The sequence below is a fragment of the Ascaphus truei genome (assembly GCF_040206685.1).
Source record: "Ascaphus truei isolate aAscTru1 chromosome 2 unlocalized genomic scaffold, aAscTru1.hap1 SUPER_2_unloc_3, whole genome shotgun sequence".
In the NCBI taxonomy this organism is placed as follows: domain Eukaryota; kingdom Metazoa; phylum Chordata; class Amphibia; order Anura; family Ascaphidae; genus Ascaphus; species Ascaphus truei.
This window is the reverse complement of record NW_027453817.1, coordinates 60,674-76,997: the sequence shown is the minus strand read 5'-3', so window position 1 is coordinate 76,997 and position 16,324 is coordinate 60,674. Positions and strand designations below refer to the sequence as shown.

The 16,324-nt window shown below is 58.2% G+C and overlaps 1 protein-coding gene across 3 annotated transcripts in view; it reads right to left on the bottom strand.

Moving 5' to 3' along the window:
- LOC142473273 (voltage-gated inwardly rectifying potassium channel KCNH2-like) overlaps positions 1 to 16,324 on the bottom strand; it is a 427,634-nt gene that overhangs the window by 396,388 nt on the left and 14,922 nt on the right. For all 3 annotated transcript variants that reach the window (XM_075580479.1, XM_075580478.1, XM_075580480.1), the window contains exon 2: positions 212 to 442. In XM_075580479.1, coding sequence (XP_075436594.1) covers positions 212 to 442 — 231 coding nt within the window. The remainder of the gene's footprint in view (positions 1 to 211; positions 443 to 16,324) is intronic.

The window sequence follows — 16,324 nt, the reverse complement described above, 5'->3', positions numbered from 1 at the left end:
CACACTCCCTTACACCCGGGCGTACAATCCTGTGTAACATACACACTCCCTTACACCCGGGAGTACAATCCTGTGTAACATACACACTCCCTTACACCCGGAGTACAATCGTGTTAAAATACTGAATCCTTTACATGCTAAACAGGAGCGGTCCTAACATTCCCGTTGGTTTGCATTGTACAGGCGCTACCTTCGCCGCGGCGCGTCTTACCGTCTTTGCGGTAGAAGGAGATCTCCACCTTGCGCTCCTCGGACCCCACCAGCGCCTGCGCGATCTGAGCCGCCGCGTTGGAGGTCGTGCGAGGTCCGTACAGGAAGTCACATGTGCAGGGTCTCTGCATGACCTCAGCACGCGTGTAACCGCACATGGAGCAGAAACCATCGTTGCAGTAAATCACGGCGCAGTTCTCCACGCGGGCGTTGGCGATGATGAACTTCCGGCCTGCGGGGCGAGAGAGGAGAGGGGCAGATATAAACCGGAGCCTGATACTCTGCAGTCAGGTCACCCTACATTACATACACCCAGGACTGTGCGAGCCTGTCCCTGATACTCTGCAGTCAGGTCACCCTACATCACCTATACACCCAGGACTGTGTGAGCCTGTCCCTGATACTCTGCAGTCAGGTCACCCTACATCACCTATACACCCAGGACTGTGTGAGCCTGTCCCTGATACTCTGCAGTCAGGTCACCCTACATTACATATACACCCAGGACTGTGCGAGCCTGTCCCTGATACTCTGCAGTCAGGTCACCCTACATTACATACACCCAGGACTGTGCGAGCCTGTCCCTGATACTCTGCAGTCAGGTCACCCTACAGTACATATACACCCAGGACTGTGCGAGCCTGTCCCTGATACTCTGCAGTCAGGTCACACTACATTACATATACACCCAGGACTGTGCGAGCCTGTCCCTGATACTCTGCAGTCAGGTCACACTACATTACATATACACCCAGGACTGTGCGAGCCTGTCCCTGATACCCTGCAGTCAGGTCACCCTACATTACATATGTAACGGCTGGACCCCCCTTGTCTGACCGTGTCTGTTTGAGCTCCCACTAGGGGCTCAGCGTGGCCTCAGACCCAGGAGGGGGTGGTGGTGCTGGGGCAGGAGGGGGTGGTGGTGCTGGGGCAGGAGGGGGTGGGGGTGCTGGGGCAGGTGAGCCTGGGAACCCCAGGGGCTGTGGTCTGGATGTTACTGACACTGAGGATCTTTTGCAAACGGAAAGAGAATTGAGGAGAATTCAGAGAGAAAAGACGAGAGAGAGAAAGAGAAGCTGAGCAGGAGGGAATGGAGGAAGAGACACAGGGAACAGGGGAGGTGCTGGTTCTGTCCGGGGAAAGTAACACAGGGAACAGGTGAGGTGCTGGTTCTGTCCGGGGAAAGTAACACAGGGAACAGGTGAGGTGCTGGTTCTGTCCGGGGAAAGTAACACAGGGAACAGGTGAGGTGCTGGTTCTGTCCGGGGAAAGTAACATACAAACCCAGAGCAGTAAATCCCAGCAGCAAAGTAATGTTATAACTGAAGGTAAAAAGAAAAGAGAGGCTGAGCTGGAAGAGAGGAGGCGGGCGGCAAGAGAGCGCGGGCGGGCGGCAAGAGAGCGCGGGCGGCAAGAGAGCGCGGGCGGGCGGCAAGAGAGCGCGGGCGGGCGGCAAGAGAGCGCGGGCGGGCGGCAAGAGAGCAGGCAGACAAACAAGCCTTATAGCAAAGTGCCCAAACCCAATGCAGAGGCTGAATGTGCCAAGGGAAGAGAGGCCGAGAGTCCTCAGCACGTGGAAACTGAGGCAGAGAGTCCTCAGCACGTGGAAACGGAGGCCGAGAGTCCTCAGCACGTGGAAACGGAGGCCGAGAGTCCCCAGCACGTGGAAACTGAGGCCGAGAGTCCTCAGCACGTGGAAACGGAGGCCGAGAGTCCTCAGCACGTGGAAACTGAGGCAGAGAGTCCTCAGCACGTGGAAACTGAGGCCGAGAGTCCTCAGCACGTGGAAACTGAGGCCGAGAGTCCTCAGCACGTGGAAACTGAGGCAGAGAGTCCTCAGCACGTGGAAACTGAGGCCGAGAGTCCTCAGCACGTGGAAACTGAGGCCGAGAGTCCTCAGCACGTGGAAACTGAGGCAGAGAGTCCTCAGCACGTGGAAACTGAGGCCGAGAGTCCTCAGCACGTGGAAACTGAGGCAGAGAGTCCTCAGCACGTGGAAACTGAGGCCGAGAGTCCTCAGCACGTGGAAACTGAGGCCGAGAGTCCTCAGCACGTGGAAACTGAGGCCGAGAGTCCTCAGCACGTGGAAACTGAGGCCGAGAGTCCTCAGCACGTGGAAACTGAGGCCGAGAGTCCTCAGCACGTGGAAACTGAGGCCGAGAGTCCTCAGCACGTGGAAACTGAGGCCGAGAGTCCTCAGCACGTGGAAACTGAGGCCGAGAGTCCTCAGCACGTGGAAACTGAGGCCGAGAGTCCTCAGCACGTGGAAACTGAGGCCGAGAGTCCTCAGCACGTGGAAACTGAGGCCGAGAGTCCTCAGCACGTGGAAACTGAGGCCGAGAGTCCTCAGCACGTGGAAACTGAGGCCGAGAGTCCTCAGTACGTGGAAACTGAGGCCGAGAGTCCTCAGCACGTGGAAACGGAGGCCGAGAGTCCTCAGCACGTGGAAACTGAGGCCGAGAGTCCTCAGCACGTGGAAACTGAGGCCGAGAGTCCTCAGCACGTGGAAACTGAGGCCGAGAGTCCTCAGCACGTGGAAACTGAGGCAGAGAGTCCTCAGCACGTGGAAACTGAGGCCGAGAGTCCTCAGCACGTGGAAACTGAGGCCGAGAGTCCTCAGCACGTGGAAACTGAGGCAGAGAGTCCTCAGCACGTGGAAACTGAGGCCGAGAGTCCTCAGCACGTGGAAACTGAGGCCGAGAGTCCTCAGCACGTGGAAACTGAGGCCGAGAGTCCTCAGCACGTGGAAACTGAGGCCGAGAGTCCTCAGCACGTGGAAACTGAGGCCGAGAGTCCTCAGCACGTGGAAACTGAGGCCGAGAGTCCCCAGCACGTGGAAACTGAGGCAGAGAGTCCTCAGCACGTGGAAACTGAGGCCGAGAGTCCTCAGCACGTGGAAACTGAGGCCGAGAGTCCTCAGCACGTGGAAACTGAGGCCGAGAGTCCTCAGCACGTGGAAACTGAGGCCGAGAGTCCTCAGCACGTGGAAACTGAGGCCGAGAGTCCTCAGCACGTGGAAACTGAGGCCGAGAGTCCTCAGCACGTGGAAACTGAGGCCGAGAGTCCCCAGCACGTGGAAACTGAGGCCGAGAGTCCTCAGCACGTGGAAACTGAGGCCGAGAGTCCCCAGCACGTGGAAACTGAGGCCGAGAGTCCTCAGCACGTGGAAACTGAGGCCGAGAGTCCTCAGCACGTGGGAACTGAGGCCGAGAGTCCTCAGCACGTGGAAACTGAGGCCGAGAGTCCCCAGCACGTGGAAACTGAGGCCGAGAGTCCTCAGCACGTGGAAACTGAGGCCGAGAGTCCCCAGCACGTGGAAACTGAGGCCGAGAGTCCTCAGCACGTGGAAACTGAGGCCGAGAGTCCTCAGCACGTGGAAACTGAGGCCGAGAGTCCTCAGCACGTGGAAACTGAGGCCGAGAGTCCTCAGCACGTGGAAACTGAGGCCGAGAGTCCTCAGCACGTGGAAACTGAGGCCGAGAGTCCTCAGCACGTGGAAACTGAGGCTGAAAGCCTCCTACATGAGGGGATTGCAGCAGGAGTCAGTCAGGAGGCAAACACAGGTACATTGCAGACAGCAGCGGAGGCAGAAACAATGGAAAGAGACCCTGAGAAACTTGCTACTCACTCAGAGCCCATTGCAATAAACTCTGAAGAGGCAATGGAGCTAAACTGTGAGCCAGAAAGGGTTAACTCCGAGAGAAACACAGATTACACAGGTACCTGAAACCAGCACTGCTAACCTGGAACAACTCTCAGCTGCTGAGACACACACAGAGGCTGCAGGGAGTCACACACAGAGGCAGCAGGGAGTCACACAGAGGCAGCAGGGAGTCACACAGAGGCTGCAGGGAGACACACACAGAGGCTGCAGGGAGTCACACAGAGGCTGCAGGGGATTCACACAGAGGCTGCAGGGAGACACACACAGAGGCTGCAGGGAGACACACACAGAGGCTGCAGGGAGACACACACAGAGGCTGCAGGGAGACACACACAGAGGCTGCAGGGAGACACACACAGAGGCTGCAGGGAGACACACACAGAGGCTGCAGGGGAGTCACACAGAGGCTGCAGGGAGACACACACAGAGGCTGCAGGGAGACACACACAGAGGCTGCAGGGAGACACACACAGAGGCTGCAGGGGAGACACACAGAGGCTGCAGGGGAGTCACACAGAGGCTGCAGGGAAACACACAGAGGCTGCAGGGGAGTCACACAGAGGCTGCAGGGAGATACACAGAGGCTGCAGGGAGACACACAGAGGCTGCATGGAGACACACACAGAGGCTGCAGGGGAGTCACACAGAGGCTGCAGGGAGACACACAGAAGCTGCAGGGAGACACACACAGAGGCTGCAGGGAGATACACAGAGGCTGCAGGGAGACACACACAGAGGCTGCAGGGAGACACACACAGAGGCTGCAGGGGAGTCACACAGAGGCTGCAGGGAGACACACAGAGGCTGCAGGGAGACACACAGAGGCTGCAGGGAGTCACACAGAGGCTGCAGGGAGACACACAGAGGCTGCAGGGAGACACACAGAGGCTGCAGGGAGTCACACAGAGGCTGCAGGGAGACACACAGAGGCTGCAGGGAGACACACACAGAGGCTGCAGGGAGACACACAGAGGCTGCAGGGGAGTCAGATTGCCAGAGAGGGGAAACCTCACTGAGACAGGAAAATCAGCTGTACCTGGTGCCTGCAATCAGCACCGATAGCCTGGATCAGGTTCCAGCTGCTGGGGGCTCAGACTGCCAGGAAAATACAGAACCAGCAAAACCCAGTGATTCACAGCAAAACGCATGGAAATCACTGAAAGGTTTGCGATTCTTTCCCACTATTCCCATAAGAAACCCTTTAAGAAGAAGGAATGTGGTGAGTGACATTTCTGGGACCAAGAGAGAAAGATCCAGGTTTTGTTCCAGTGGCTCATACACTCGGCCAGACTTTCCCCCTTTAGGCCCCAATCACCTCAGCTTGTGGTCACTACAGGGACTCCCCTTAGGCTGCGTCCAGGGTTAGCGCTTAGTGGATCTTATTCAAAAGATAGATTTTCGCGCTCACGGGAGCGCAGGGCTGGTCAATAAGGGCGAACCAGCTCTGTGACGTCACAGCCCCCTCCCCCCCGACACGCCCCCGGACGGCGCGTGGACCAAGGCCAGGGAATGCACCCGCTTTCCCTCAGCCTCCGCGCGCCTCCGCACGGCTGCAGTCCTATGGACGCAGCCTTAGATAGGGACAGGGTCCTGTAGAACCCAGACGTGTGAGGGTCCGGCCAGGAAGCGTGGGTCTCCTGGTATGGCTGTGAGTGTGAATCACTCTCTGTGGCTGCAGAGATAAGAGACTTTCTAAAGGTGGATCGCTCCATGCGGGAGCCACCCACCGCCAGGCAGAGTTACAGGACATCGCTGAGGAGATCGCTCCATGCGGGAGCCACCCACCGCCAGGCAGAGTTACAGGACATCGCTGAGGAGATCGCTCCATGCGGGAGCCACCCACCGCCAGGCAGAGTCACAGGACATCGCTGAGGAGATCACTCCATGCGGGAGCCACCCACCGCCAGGCAGAGTTACAGGACATCGCTGAGGAGATCGCTCCATGCGGGAGCCACGCACCGCCAGGCAGAGTTACAGGACATCGCTGAGGAGATCACTCCATGCGGGAGCCACCCACCGCCAGGCAGAGTCACAGGACATCGCTGAGGAGATCACGCCATGCGGGAGCCACCCACCGCCAGGCAGAGTCACAGGACATCGCTGAGGAGATCGCTCCATGCGGGAGCCACTCACCGCCAGGCAGAGTCACAGGACATCGCTGAGGAGATCGCTCCATGCGGGAGCCACCCACCGCCAGGCAGAGTCACAGGACATCGCTGAGGAGATCGCTCCATGCGGGAGCCACCCACCGCCAGGCAGAGTTACAGGACATCGCTGAGGAGATCGCTCCATGCGGGAGCCACCCACCGCCAGGCAGAGTCACAGGACATCGCTGAGGAGATCACTCCACGCGGGAGCCACCCACCGCCAGGCAGAGTCACAGGACATCGCTGAGGAGATCACTCCACGCGGGAGCCACGCACCGCCAGGCAGAGTTACAGGACATCGCTGAGGAGATCGCTCCATGCGGGAGCCACCCACCGCCAGGCAGTTACAGGACATCGCTGAGGAGATCACTCCATGCGGGAGCCACTCACCGCCAGGCAGAGTTACAGGACATCACTGAGGAGATCACTCCATGCGGGAGCCACTCACCGCCAGGCAGAGTTACAGGACATCGCTGAGGAGATCACTCCATGCGGGAGCCACCCACCGCCAGGCAGAGTTACAGGACATCGCTGAGGAGATCACTCCATGCGGGAGCCACTCACCGCCAGGCTGAGTTACAGGACATCGCTGAGGAGATCACTCCATGCGGGAGCCACCCACCGCCAGGCAGAGTTACAGGACATCGCTGAGGAGATCGCTCCATGCGGGAGCCACCCACCGCCAGGCAGAGTTACAGGACATCGCTGAGGAGATCACTCCATGCGGGAGCCACTCACCGCCAGGCAGAGTCACAGGACATCGCTGAGGAGATCACTCCATGCGGGAGCCACCCACCGCCAGGCAGAGTTACAGGACATCGCTGAGGAGATCGCTCCATGCGGGAGCCACCCACCGCCAGGCAGTTACAGGACATCGCTGAGGAGATCACTCCATGCGGGAGCCACCCACCGCCAGGCAGAGTTACAGGACATCGCTGAGGAGATCACTCCATGCGGGAGCCACCCACCGCCAGGCAGAGTTACAGGACATCGCTGAGGAGATCGCTCCATGCGGGAGCCACCCACCGCCAGGCAGAGTTACAGGACATCGCTGAGGAGATCGCTCCATGCGGGAGCCACCCACCGCCAGGCAGAGTCACAGGACATCGCTGAGGAGATCACTCCATGCGGGAGCCACGCACCGCCAGGCAGAGTTACAGGACATCGCTGAGGAGATCACTCCATGCGGGAGCCACTCACCGCCAGGCAGAGTTACAGGACATCGCTGAGGAGATCACTCCATGCGGGAGCCACCCACCGCCAGGCAGAGTTACAGGACATCGCTGAGGAGATCACTCCATGCGGGAGCCACCCACCGCCAGGCAGAGTTACAGGACATCGCTGAGGAGATCACTCCATGCGGGAGCCACCCACCGCCAGGCAGAGTTACAGGACATCGCTGAGGAGATCGCTCCATGCGGGAGCCACCCACCGCCAGGCAGAGTTACAGGACATCGCTGAGGAGATCGCTCCATGCGGGAGCCACCCACCGCCAGGCAGAGTTACAGGACATCGCTGAGGAGATCACTCCATGCGGGAGCCACCCACCGCCAGGCAGAGTCACAGGACATCGCTGAGGAGATCACGCCATGCGGGAGCCACCCACCGCCAGGCAGAGTCACAGGACATCGCTGAGGAGATCGCTCCATGCGGGAGCCACTCACCGCCAGGCAGAGTCACAGGACATCGCTGAGGAGATCGCTCCATGCGGGAGCCACCCACCGCCAGGCAGAGTCACAGGACATCGCTGAGGAGATCGCTCCATGCGGGAGCCACCCACCGCCAGGCAGAGTTACAGGACATCGCTGAGGAGATCGCTCCATGCGGGAGCCACCCACCGCCAGGCAGAGTCACAGGACATCGCTGAGGAGATCACTCCACGCGGGAGCCACCCACCGCCAGGCAGAGTCACAGGACATCGCTGAGGAGATCACTCCACGCGGGAGCCACGCACCGCCAGGCAGAGTTACAGGACATCGCTGAGGAGATCGCTCCATGCGGGAGCCACCCACCGCCAGGCAGTTACAGGACATCGCTGAGGAGATCACTCCATGCGGGAGCCACTCACCGCCAGGCAGAGTTACAGGACATCACTGAGGAGATCACTCCATGCGGGAGCCACTCACCGCCAGGCAGAGTTACAGGACATCGCTGAGGAGATCACTCCATGCGGGAGCCACCCACCGCCAGGCAGAGTTACAGGACATCGCTGAGGAGATCACTCCATGCGGGAGCCACTCACCGCCAGGCTGAGTTACAGGACATCGCTGAGGAGATCACTCCATGCGGGAGCCACCCACCGCCAGGCAGAGTTACAGGACATCGCTGAGGAGATCGCTCCATGCGGGAGCCACCCACCGCCAGGCAGAGTTACAGGACATCGCTGAGGAGATCACTCCATGCGGGAGCCACTCACCGCCAGGCAGAGTCACAGGACATCGCTGAGGAGATCACTCCATGCGGGAGCCACCCACCGCCAGGCAGAGTTACAGGACATCGCTGAGGAGATCGCTCCATGCGGGAGCCACCCACCGCCAGGCAGTTACAGGACATCGCTGAGGAGATCACTCCATGCGGGAGCTACCCACCGCCAGGCAGAGTTACAGGACATCGCTGAGGAGATCACTCCATGCGGGAGCCACCCACCGCCAGGCAGAGTTACAGGACATCGCTGAGGAGATCACTCCATGCGGGAGCCACTCACCGCCAGGCAGAGTCACAGGACATCGCTGAGGAGATCACTCCATGCAGGAGCCACCCACCGCCAGGCAGAGTTACAGGACATCGCTGAGGAGATCACTCCATGCGGGAGCCACCCACCGCCAGGCAGAGTTACAGGACATCGCTGAGGAGATCACTCCATGCGGGAGCCACTCACCGCCAGGCAGAGTTACAGGACATCGCTGAGGAGATCACTCCATGCGGGAGCCACCCACCACGCCAGGCAGAGTTACAGGACATCGCTGAGGAGATCACTCCATGCGGGAGCCACTCACCGCCAGGCAGAGTCACAGGACATCGCTGAGGAGATCACTCCATACGGGAGCCACCCACCGCCAGGCAGAGTTACAGGACATCGCTGAGGAGATCACTCCATGCGGGAGCCACTCACCGCCAGGCAGAGTTACAGGACATCGCTGAGGAGATCACTCCATGCGGGAGCCTCCCACCGCCAAGCAGAGTTACAGGACATCGCTGAGGAGATCACTCCATGCGGGAGCCACTCACCGCCAGGCAGAGTTACAGGACATCGCTGAGGAGATCACTCCATGCGGGAGCCACCCACCGCCAGGCAGAGTTACAGGACATCGCTGAGGAGATCACTCCATGCGGGAGCCTCCCACCGCCAGGCAGAGTCACAGGACATCGCTGAGGAGATCGCTCCATGCGGGAGCCACTCACCGCCAGGAAGAGTTACAGGACATCGCTGAGGAGATCACTCCATGCGGGAGCCTCCCACCGCCAGGCAGAGTCACAGGACATCGCTGAGGAGATCGCTCCATGCGGGAGCCACTCACCGCCAGGAAGAGTTACAGGACATCGCTGAGGAGATCACTCCATGCGGGAGCCACCCACCGCCAGGCAGAGTTACAGGACATCGCTGAGGAGATCACTCCATGCGGGAGCCACTCACCGCCAGGCAGAGTTACAGGACATCGCTGAGGAGATCACTCCATGCGGGAGCCACCCACCGCCAGGCAGAGTTACAGGACATCGCTGAGGAGATCACTCCATGCGGGAGCCACCCACCGCCAGGCTGAGTTACAGGACATCGCTGAGGAGATCACTCCATGCGGGAGCCACCCACCGCCAGGCAGAGATACAGGACATCGCTGAGGAGATCACTCCATGCGGGAGCCACTCACCGCCAGGCAGAGTTACAGGACATCGCTGAGGAGATCACTCCATGCGGGAGCCACCCACCGCCAGGCAGAGTTACAGGACATCGCTGAGGAGATCACTCCATGCGGGAGCCACCCACCGCCAGGCAGAGTTACAGGACATCGCTGAGGAGATCACTCCATGCGGGAGCCACTCACCGCCAGGCAGAGTTACAGGACATCGCTGAGGAGATCGCTCCATGCGGGAGCCACGCACCGCAAGGCAGAGTTACAGGACATCGCTGAGGAGATCGCTCCATGCGGGAGCCACTCACCGCCAGGCTGAGTTACAGGACATCGCTGAGGAGATCGCTCCATGCGGGAGCCACGCACCGCCAGGCAGAGTCACAGGACATCGCTGAGGAGATCACTCCACGCGGGAGCCACGCACCGCCAGGCAGAGTTACAGAACATCACTGAGGAGATCACTCCATGCGGGAGCCACCCACCGCCAGGCAGAGTTACAGGACATCGCTGAGGAGATCACTCCATGCGGGAGCCACCCACCGCCAGGCAGAGTTAGAGGACATCGCTGAGGAGATCACTCCATGCGGGAGCCACTCACCGCCAGGCAGAGTTACAGGACATCGCTGAGGAGATCACTCCATGCGGGAGCCACCCACCGCCAGGCAGAGTTACAGGACATCGCTGAGGAGATCACTCCATGCAGGAGCCACCCACCGCCAGGCAGAGTTAGAGGACATCGCTGAGGAGATCACTCCATGCGGGAGCCACCCACCGCCAGGCAGAGTTACAGGACATCGCTGAGATCGCTCCATGCGGGAGCCACCCACCGCCAGGCAGTTACAGGACATCGCTGAGGAGATCACTCCATGTGGGAGCCACCCACCGCCAGGCAGAGTTACAGGACATCGCTGAGGAGATCACTCCATGCGGGAGCCACTCACCGCCAGGCAGAGTCACAGGACATCGCTGAGGAGATCACGCCATGCGGGAGCCACCTACCAGGCAGAGTTACAGGACATCGCTGAGGAGATCGCTCCATGCGGGAGCCACCCACCGCCAGGCAGAGTTACAGGACATCGCTGAGGAGATCGCTCCATGCGGGAGCCACCCACCGCCAGGCAGTTACAGGACATCGCTGAGGAGATCGCTCCATGCGGGAGCCACCCACCGCCAGGCAGTTACAGGACATCGCTGAGGGGATCGCTCCATGCGGGAGCCACCCACTGCCAGGCAGAGTCACAGGACATCGCTGAGGAGATCACGCCATGCGGGAGCCACCCACCACCAGGCAGAGTTACAGGACATCGCTGAGGAGATCGCTCCATGCGGGAGCCACCCACCGCCAGGCAGAGTTACAGGACATCGCTGAGGAGATCACTCCACGCGGGAGCCTCCCACCGCCAGGCAGAGTCACAGGACATCGCTGAGGAGATCACTCCATGCGGGGGCCACCCGGCCAGGCAGAGTTACAGAACATCGCTGAGGAGATCGCAGAGCGGCGGATCCTTTGTGAAGTGTCTGCAGCCCCAGGTGCTGGAGCACTGGGGCAGGTATCGTATTTATCATGCACCAACATACCGGTACATCAGGCGCTGATCCCGCCTATAGGTTTTGGGTTTCTTAGAGGACTTGTGGGACTCTGGGTACACGGTGTTGGGGGAGGAGTAAGGTGTGGGGGTTAAGGCCCTGTGAGAAGACGGGTAGTTGTGCCTAGTGTTGTTATAGAGGGACACTATTATTATTATTGCTGAGGTATGTGTTATGGTATATTCTGCATATAGTAAACTGTTATACTCCAGTGTATGTGTTCATTTGAATGTGTCCTGCGAGGAGCAACTCCCGCTCTACTGGGAGCCATCGCAGGTGGAGGCGCTGCTGGGAGCCATCGCAGGTGGAGGCGCTGCTGGGAGCCATCGCAGGTGGAAGCGCTGCTGGGAGCCATCGCAGGTGGAGGCGCTGCTGGGAGCCATTGCAGGTGGAGGCGTTGCTGGGAGACATCGCAGGTGGAGGCGTTGCTGGGAGACATCGCAGGTGGAGGCGCTGCTGGGAGCCATCGCAGGTGGAGGCGCTGCTGGGAGCCATCGCAGGTGGAGGCGCTGCTGGGAGCCATCGCAGGTGGAGGCGCTGCTGGGAGCCATCGCAGGTGGAGGCGCTGCACCATATAGTATTGTTCCAGAGGATACACCCCAGACTCTCCCTGGCGGAGGCTCAGGCCTCCTGTGAGCCTAACAGGTAAAGCACCACACCTGTAATACATATAGATTCTCCCCATATGCACCCTATCTGCGATTGGGAGGGGGGGAGGTGTATGTGTTACATTACATATACACCCAGGACTGTGTGAGCATGTCCCTGATACTCTGTGTATTAGTGAAGTCCCCTGCCACATACCTGTGTATTAAAGAAGCCCCGTGCCCATACCTGTGTATTAAAGAAGCCCCCTGCTCCTGACCTGTGTATTAAAGAAGCCCCCTGCTCCTGACCTGTGTATTAAAGAAGCCCCCTGCCCCATACCTGTGTATTAGAGAAGCCCCCTGCCCCATACCTGTGAATTAGAGAAGCCCCCTGCCCCATACCTGTGTATTAGAGAAGCCCCCTGCCCCATACCTGTGTATTAGAGAAGCCCCCTGCCCCATACCTGTGTATTAGAGAAGCCCCCTGCCCCATACCTGTGTATTAGAGAAGCCCCCTGCCCCATACCTGTGTATTAGAGAAGCCCTGTGCCCCATACCTGTGTATTAGAGAAGCCCCGTGCCCCATACCTGTGTATTAGAGAAGCCCCGTGCCCCATACCTGTGTATTAGAGAAGCCCCGTGCCCCATACCTGTGTATTAGAGAAGCCCCGTGCCCCATACCTGTGTATTAGAGAAGCCCCGTGCCCCATACCTGTGTATTAGAGAAGCCCCGTGCCCCATACCTGTGTATTAGAGAAGCCCCGTGCCCCATACCTGTGTATTAGAGAAGCCCCCTGCCCATACCTGTGTATTAGAGAAGCCCCGTGCCCCATACCTGTGTATTAGAGAAGCCCCGTGCCTCTGACCTGTGTATTAGAGAAGCCCCCTGCCCCATACCTGTGTATTAGAGAAGCCCCCTGCCCCATACCTGTGTATTAGAGAAGCCCTGTGCCCCATACCTGTGTATTAGAGAAGCCCCCTGCCCCATACCTGTGTATTAGAGAAGCCCTGTGCCCCATACCTGTTTATTAGAGAAGCCCTGTGCCCCATACCTGTGTATTAGAGAAGCCCCGTGCCCCATACCTGTGTATTAGAGAAGCCCCGTGCCCCATACCTGTGTATTAGAGAAGCCCTGTGCCCCATACCTGTGTATTAGAGAAGCCCCGTGCCCCATACCTGTGTATTAGAGAAGCCCTGTGTCCCATACCTGTGTTTTAGAGAAGCCCCGTGCCCCATACCTGTGTATTAGAGAAGCCCCCCTGCCCAATACCTGTGTATTAGAGAAGCCTCGTGCCCCATACCTGTGTATTAGAGACGCCCTGTGCCCCATACCTGTGTATTAGAGAAGCCCCGTGCCCCATACTTGTGTATTAGAGAAGCCCTGTGTCCCATACCTGTGTATTAGAGAAGCCCCGTGCCCCATACCTGTGTATTAGAGAAGCCCCCTGCCCAATACCTGTGTATTAGAGAAGCCTCGTGCCCCATACCTGTGTATTAGAGAAGCCTTGTGCCCCATACCTGTTTATTAGAGAAGCCCCGTGCCCCATACCTGTGTATTAGAGAAGCCCCGTGCCCCATACCTGTGTATTAGAGAAGCCATGTGCCCCATACCCGTGTATTAGAGAAGCCCTGTGCCCCATACCTGTGTATTAGAGAAGCCCCCTGCCCCATACCTGTGTATTAGAGAAGACCCCTACCCCATACCTGTGTATTAGAGAAGCCCTGTGCCCCATACTTGTGTATTAGAGAAGCCCCGTGCCCCATACCTGTGTATTAGAGAAGCCCTGTGCCCCATACTTGTGTATTAGAGAAGCCCTGTGCCCCATACCTGTGTATTAGAGAAGCCCTGTGCCCCATACCTGTGTATTAGAGAAGCCCTGTGCCCCATACCTGTGTATTAGAGAAGCCCTGTGCCCCATACCTGTGTATTAGAGAAGCCCCCTGCCCCATACCTGTGTATTAGAGAAGCCCCCTGCCCCATACCTGTGTATTAGAGAAGCCCTGTGCCCCATACCTGTGTATTAGAGAAGCCCTGTGCCCCATACCTGTGTATTAGAGAAGCCCCCTGCCCCATACCTGTGTATTAGAGAAGCCCCCTGCCCCATACCTGTGTATTAGAGAAGCCCTGTGCCCCATACCTGTGTATTAGAGAAGCCCCCTGCCCCATACCTGTGTATTAGAGAAGCCCTGTGCCCCATACCTGTTTATTAGAGAAGCCCTGTGCCCCATACCTGTGTATTAGAGAAGCCCCGTGCCCCATACCTGTGTATTAGAGAAGCCCCGTGCCCCATACCTGTGTATTAGAGAAGCCCTGTGCCCCATACCTGTGTATTAGAGAAGCCCCGTGCCCCATACCTGTGTATTAGAGAAGCCCTGTGTCCCATACCTGTGTTTTAGAGAAGCCCCGTGCCCCATACCTGTGTATTAGAGAAGCCCCCCTGCCCAATACCTGTGTATTAGAGAAGCCTCGTGCCCCATACCTGTGTATTAGAGACGCCCTGTGCCCCATACCTGTGTATTAGAGAAGCCCCGTGCCCCATACTTGTGTATTAGAGAAGCCCTGTGTCCCATACCTGTGTATTAGAGAAGCCCCGTGCCCCATACCTGTGTATTAGAGAAGCACCCTGCCCAATACCTGTGTATTAGAGAAGCCTCGTGCCCCATACCTGTGTATTAGAGAAGCCTTGTGCCCCATACCTGTTTATTAGAGAAGCCCCGTGCCCCATACCTGTGTATTAGAGAAGCCCCGTGCCCCATACCTGTGTATTAGAGAAGCCCTGTGCCCCATACCCGTGTATTAGAGAAGCCCTGTGCCCCATACCTGTGTATTAGAGAAGCCCCCTGCCCCATACCTGTGTATTAGAGAAGCCCCCTACCCCATACCTGTGTATTAGAGAAGCCCTGTGCCCCATACTTGTGTATTAGAGAAGCCCCGTGCCCCATACCTGTGTATTAGAGAAGCCCTGTGCCCCATACTTGTGTATTAGAGAAGCCCTGTGCCCCATACCTGTGTATTAGAGAAGCCCCGTGCCCCATACCTGTGTATTAGAGAAGCCCCGTGCCCCATACCTGTGTATTAGAGAAGCCCCGTGCCCCATACCTGTGTATTAGAGAAGCCCCGTGCCCCATACCTGTGTATTAGAGAAGCCCCGTGCCCCATACCTGTGTATTAGAGAAGCCCCCTGCCCATACCTGTGTATTAGAGAAGCCCCGTGCCCCATACCTGTGTATTAGAGAAGCCCCGTGCCTCTGACCTGTGTATTAGAGAAGCCCCCTGCCCCATACCTGTGTATTAGAGAAGCCCCCTGCCCCATACCTGTGTATTAGAGAAGCCCTGTGCCCCATACCTGTGTATTAGAGAAGCCCCCTGCCCCATACCTGTGTATTAGAGAAGCCCTGTGCCCCATACCTGTTTATAAGAGAAGCCCTGTGCCCCATACCTGTGTATTAGAGAAGCCCCGTGCCCCATACCTGTGTATTAGAGAAGCCCCGTGCCCCATACCTGTGTATTAGAGAAGCCCTGTGCCCCATACCTGTGTATTAGAGAAGCCCCGTGCCCCATACCTGTGTATTAGAGAAGCCCTGTGTCCCATACCTGTGTTTTAGAGAAGCCCCGTGCCCCATACCTGTGTATTAGAGAAGCCCCCCTGCCCAATACCTGTGTATTAGAGAAGCCTCGTGCCCCATACCTGTGTATTAGAGACGCCCTGTGCCCCATACCTGTGTATTAGAGAAGCCCCGTGCCCCATACTTGTGTATTAGAGAAGCCCTGTGTCCCATACCTGTGTATTAGAGAAGCCCCGTGCCCCATACCTGTGTATTAGAGAAGCCCCCTGCCCAATACCTGTGTATTAGAGAAGCCTCGTGCCCCATACCTGTGTATTAGAGAAGCCTTGTGCCCCATACCTGTTTATTAGAGAAGCCCCGTGCCCCATACCTGTGTATTAGAGAAGCCCCGTGCCCCATACCTGTGTATTAGAGAAGCCCTGTGCCCCATACCCGTGTATTAGAGAAGCCCTGTGCCCCATACCTGTGTATTAGAGAAGCCCCCTGCCCCATACCTGTGTATTAGAGAAGCCCCCTACCCCATACCTGTGTATTAGAGAAGCCCTGTGCCCCATACTTGTGTATTAGAGAAGCCCCGTGCCCCATACCTGTGTATTAGAGAAGCCCTGTGCCCCATACTTGTGTATTAGAGAAGCCCTGTGCCCCATACCTGTGTATTAGAGAAGCCCTGTGCCCCATACCTGTGTATTAGAGAAGCCCTGTGCCCCATACCTG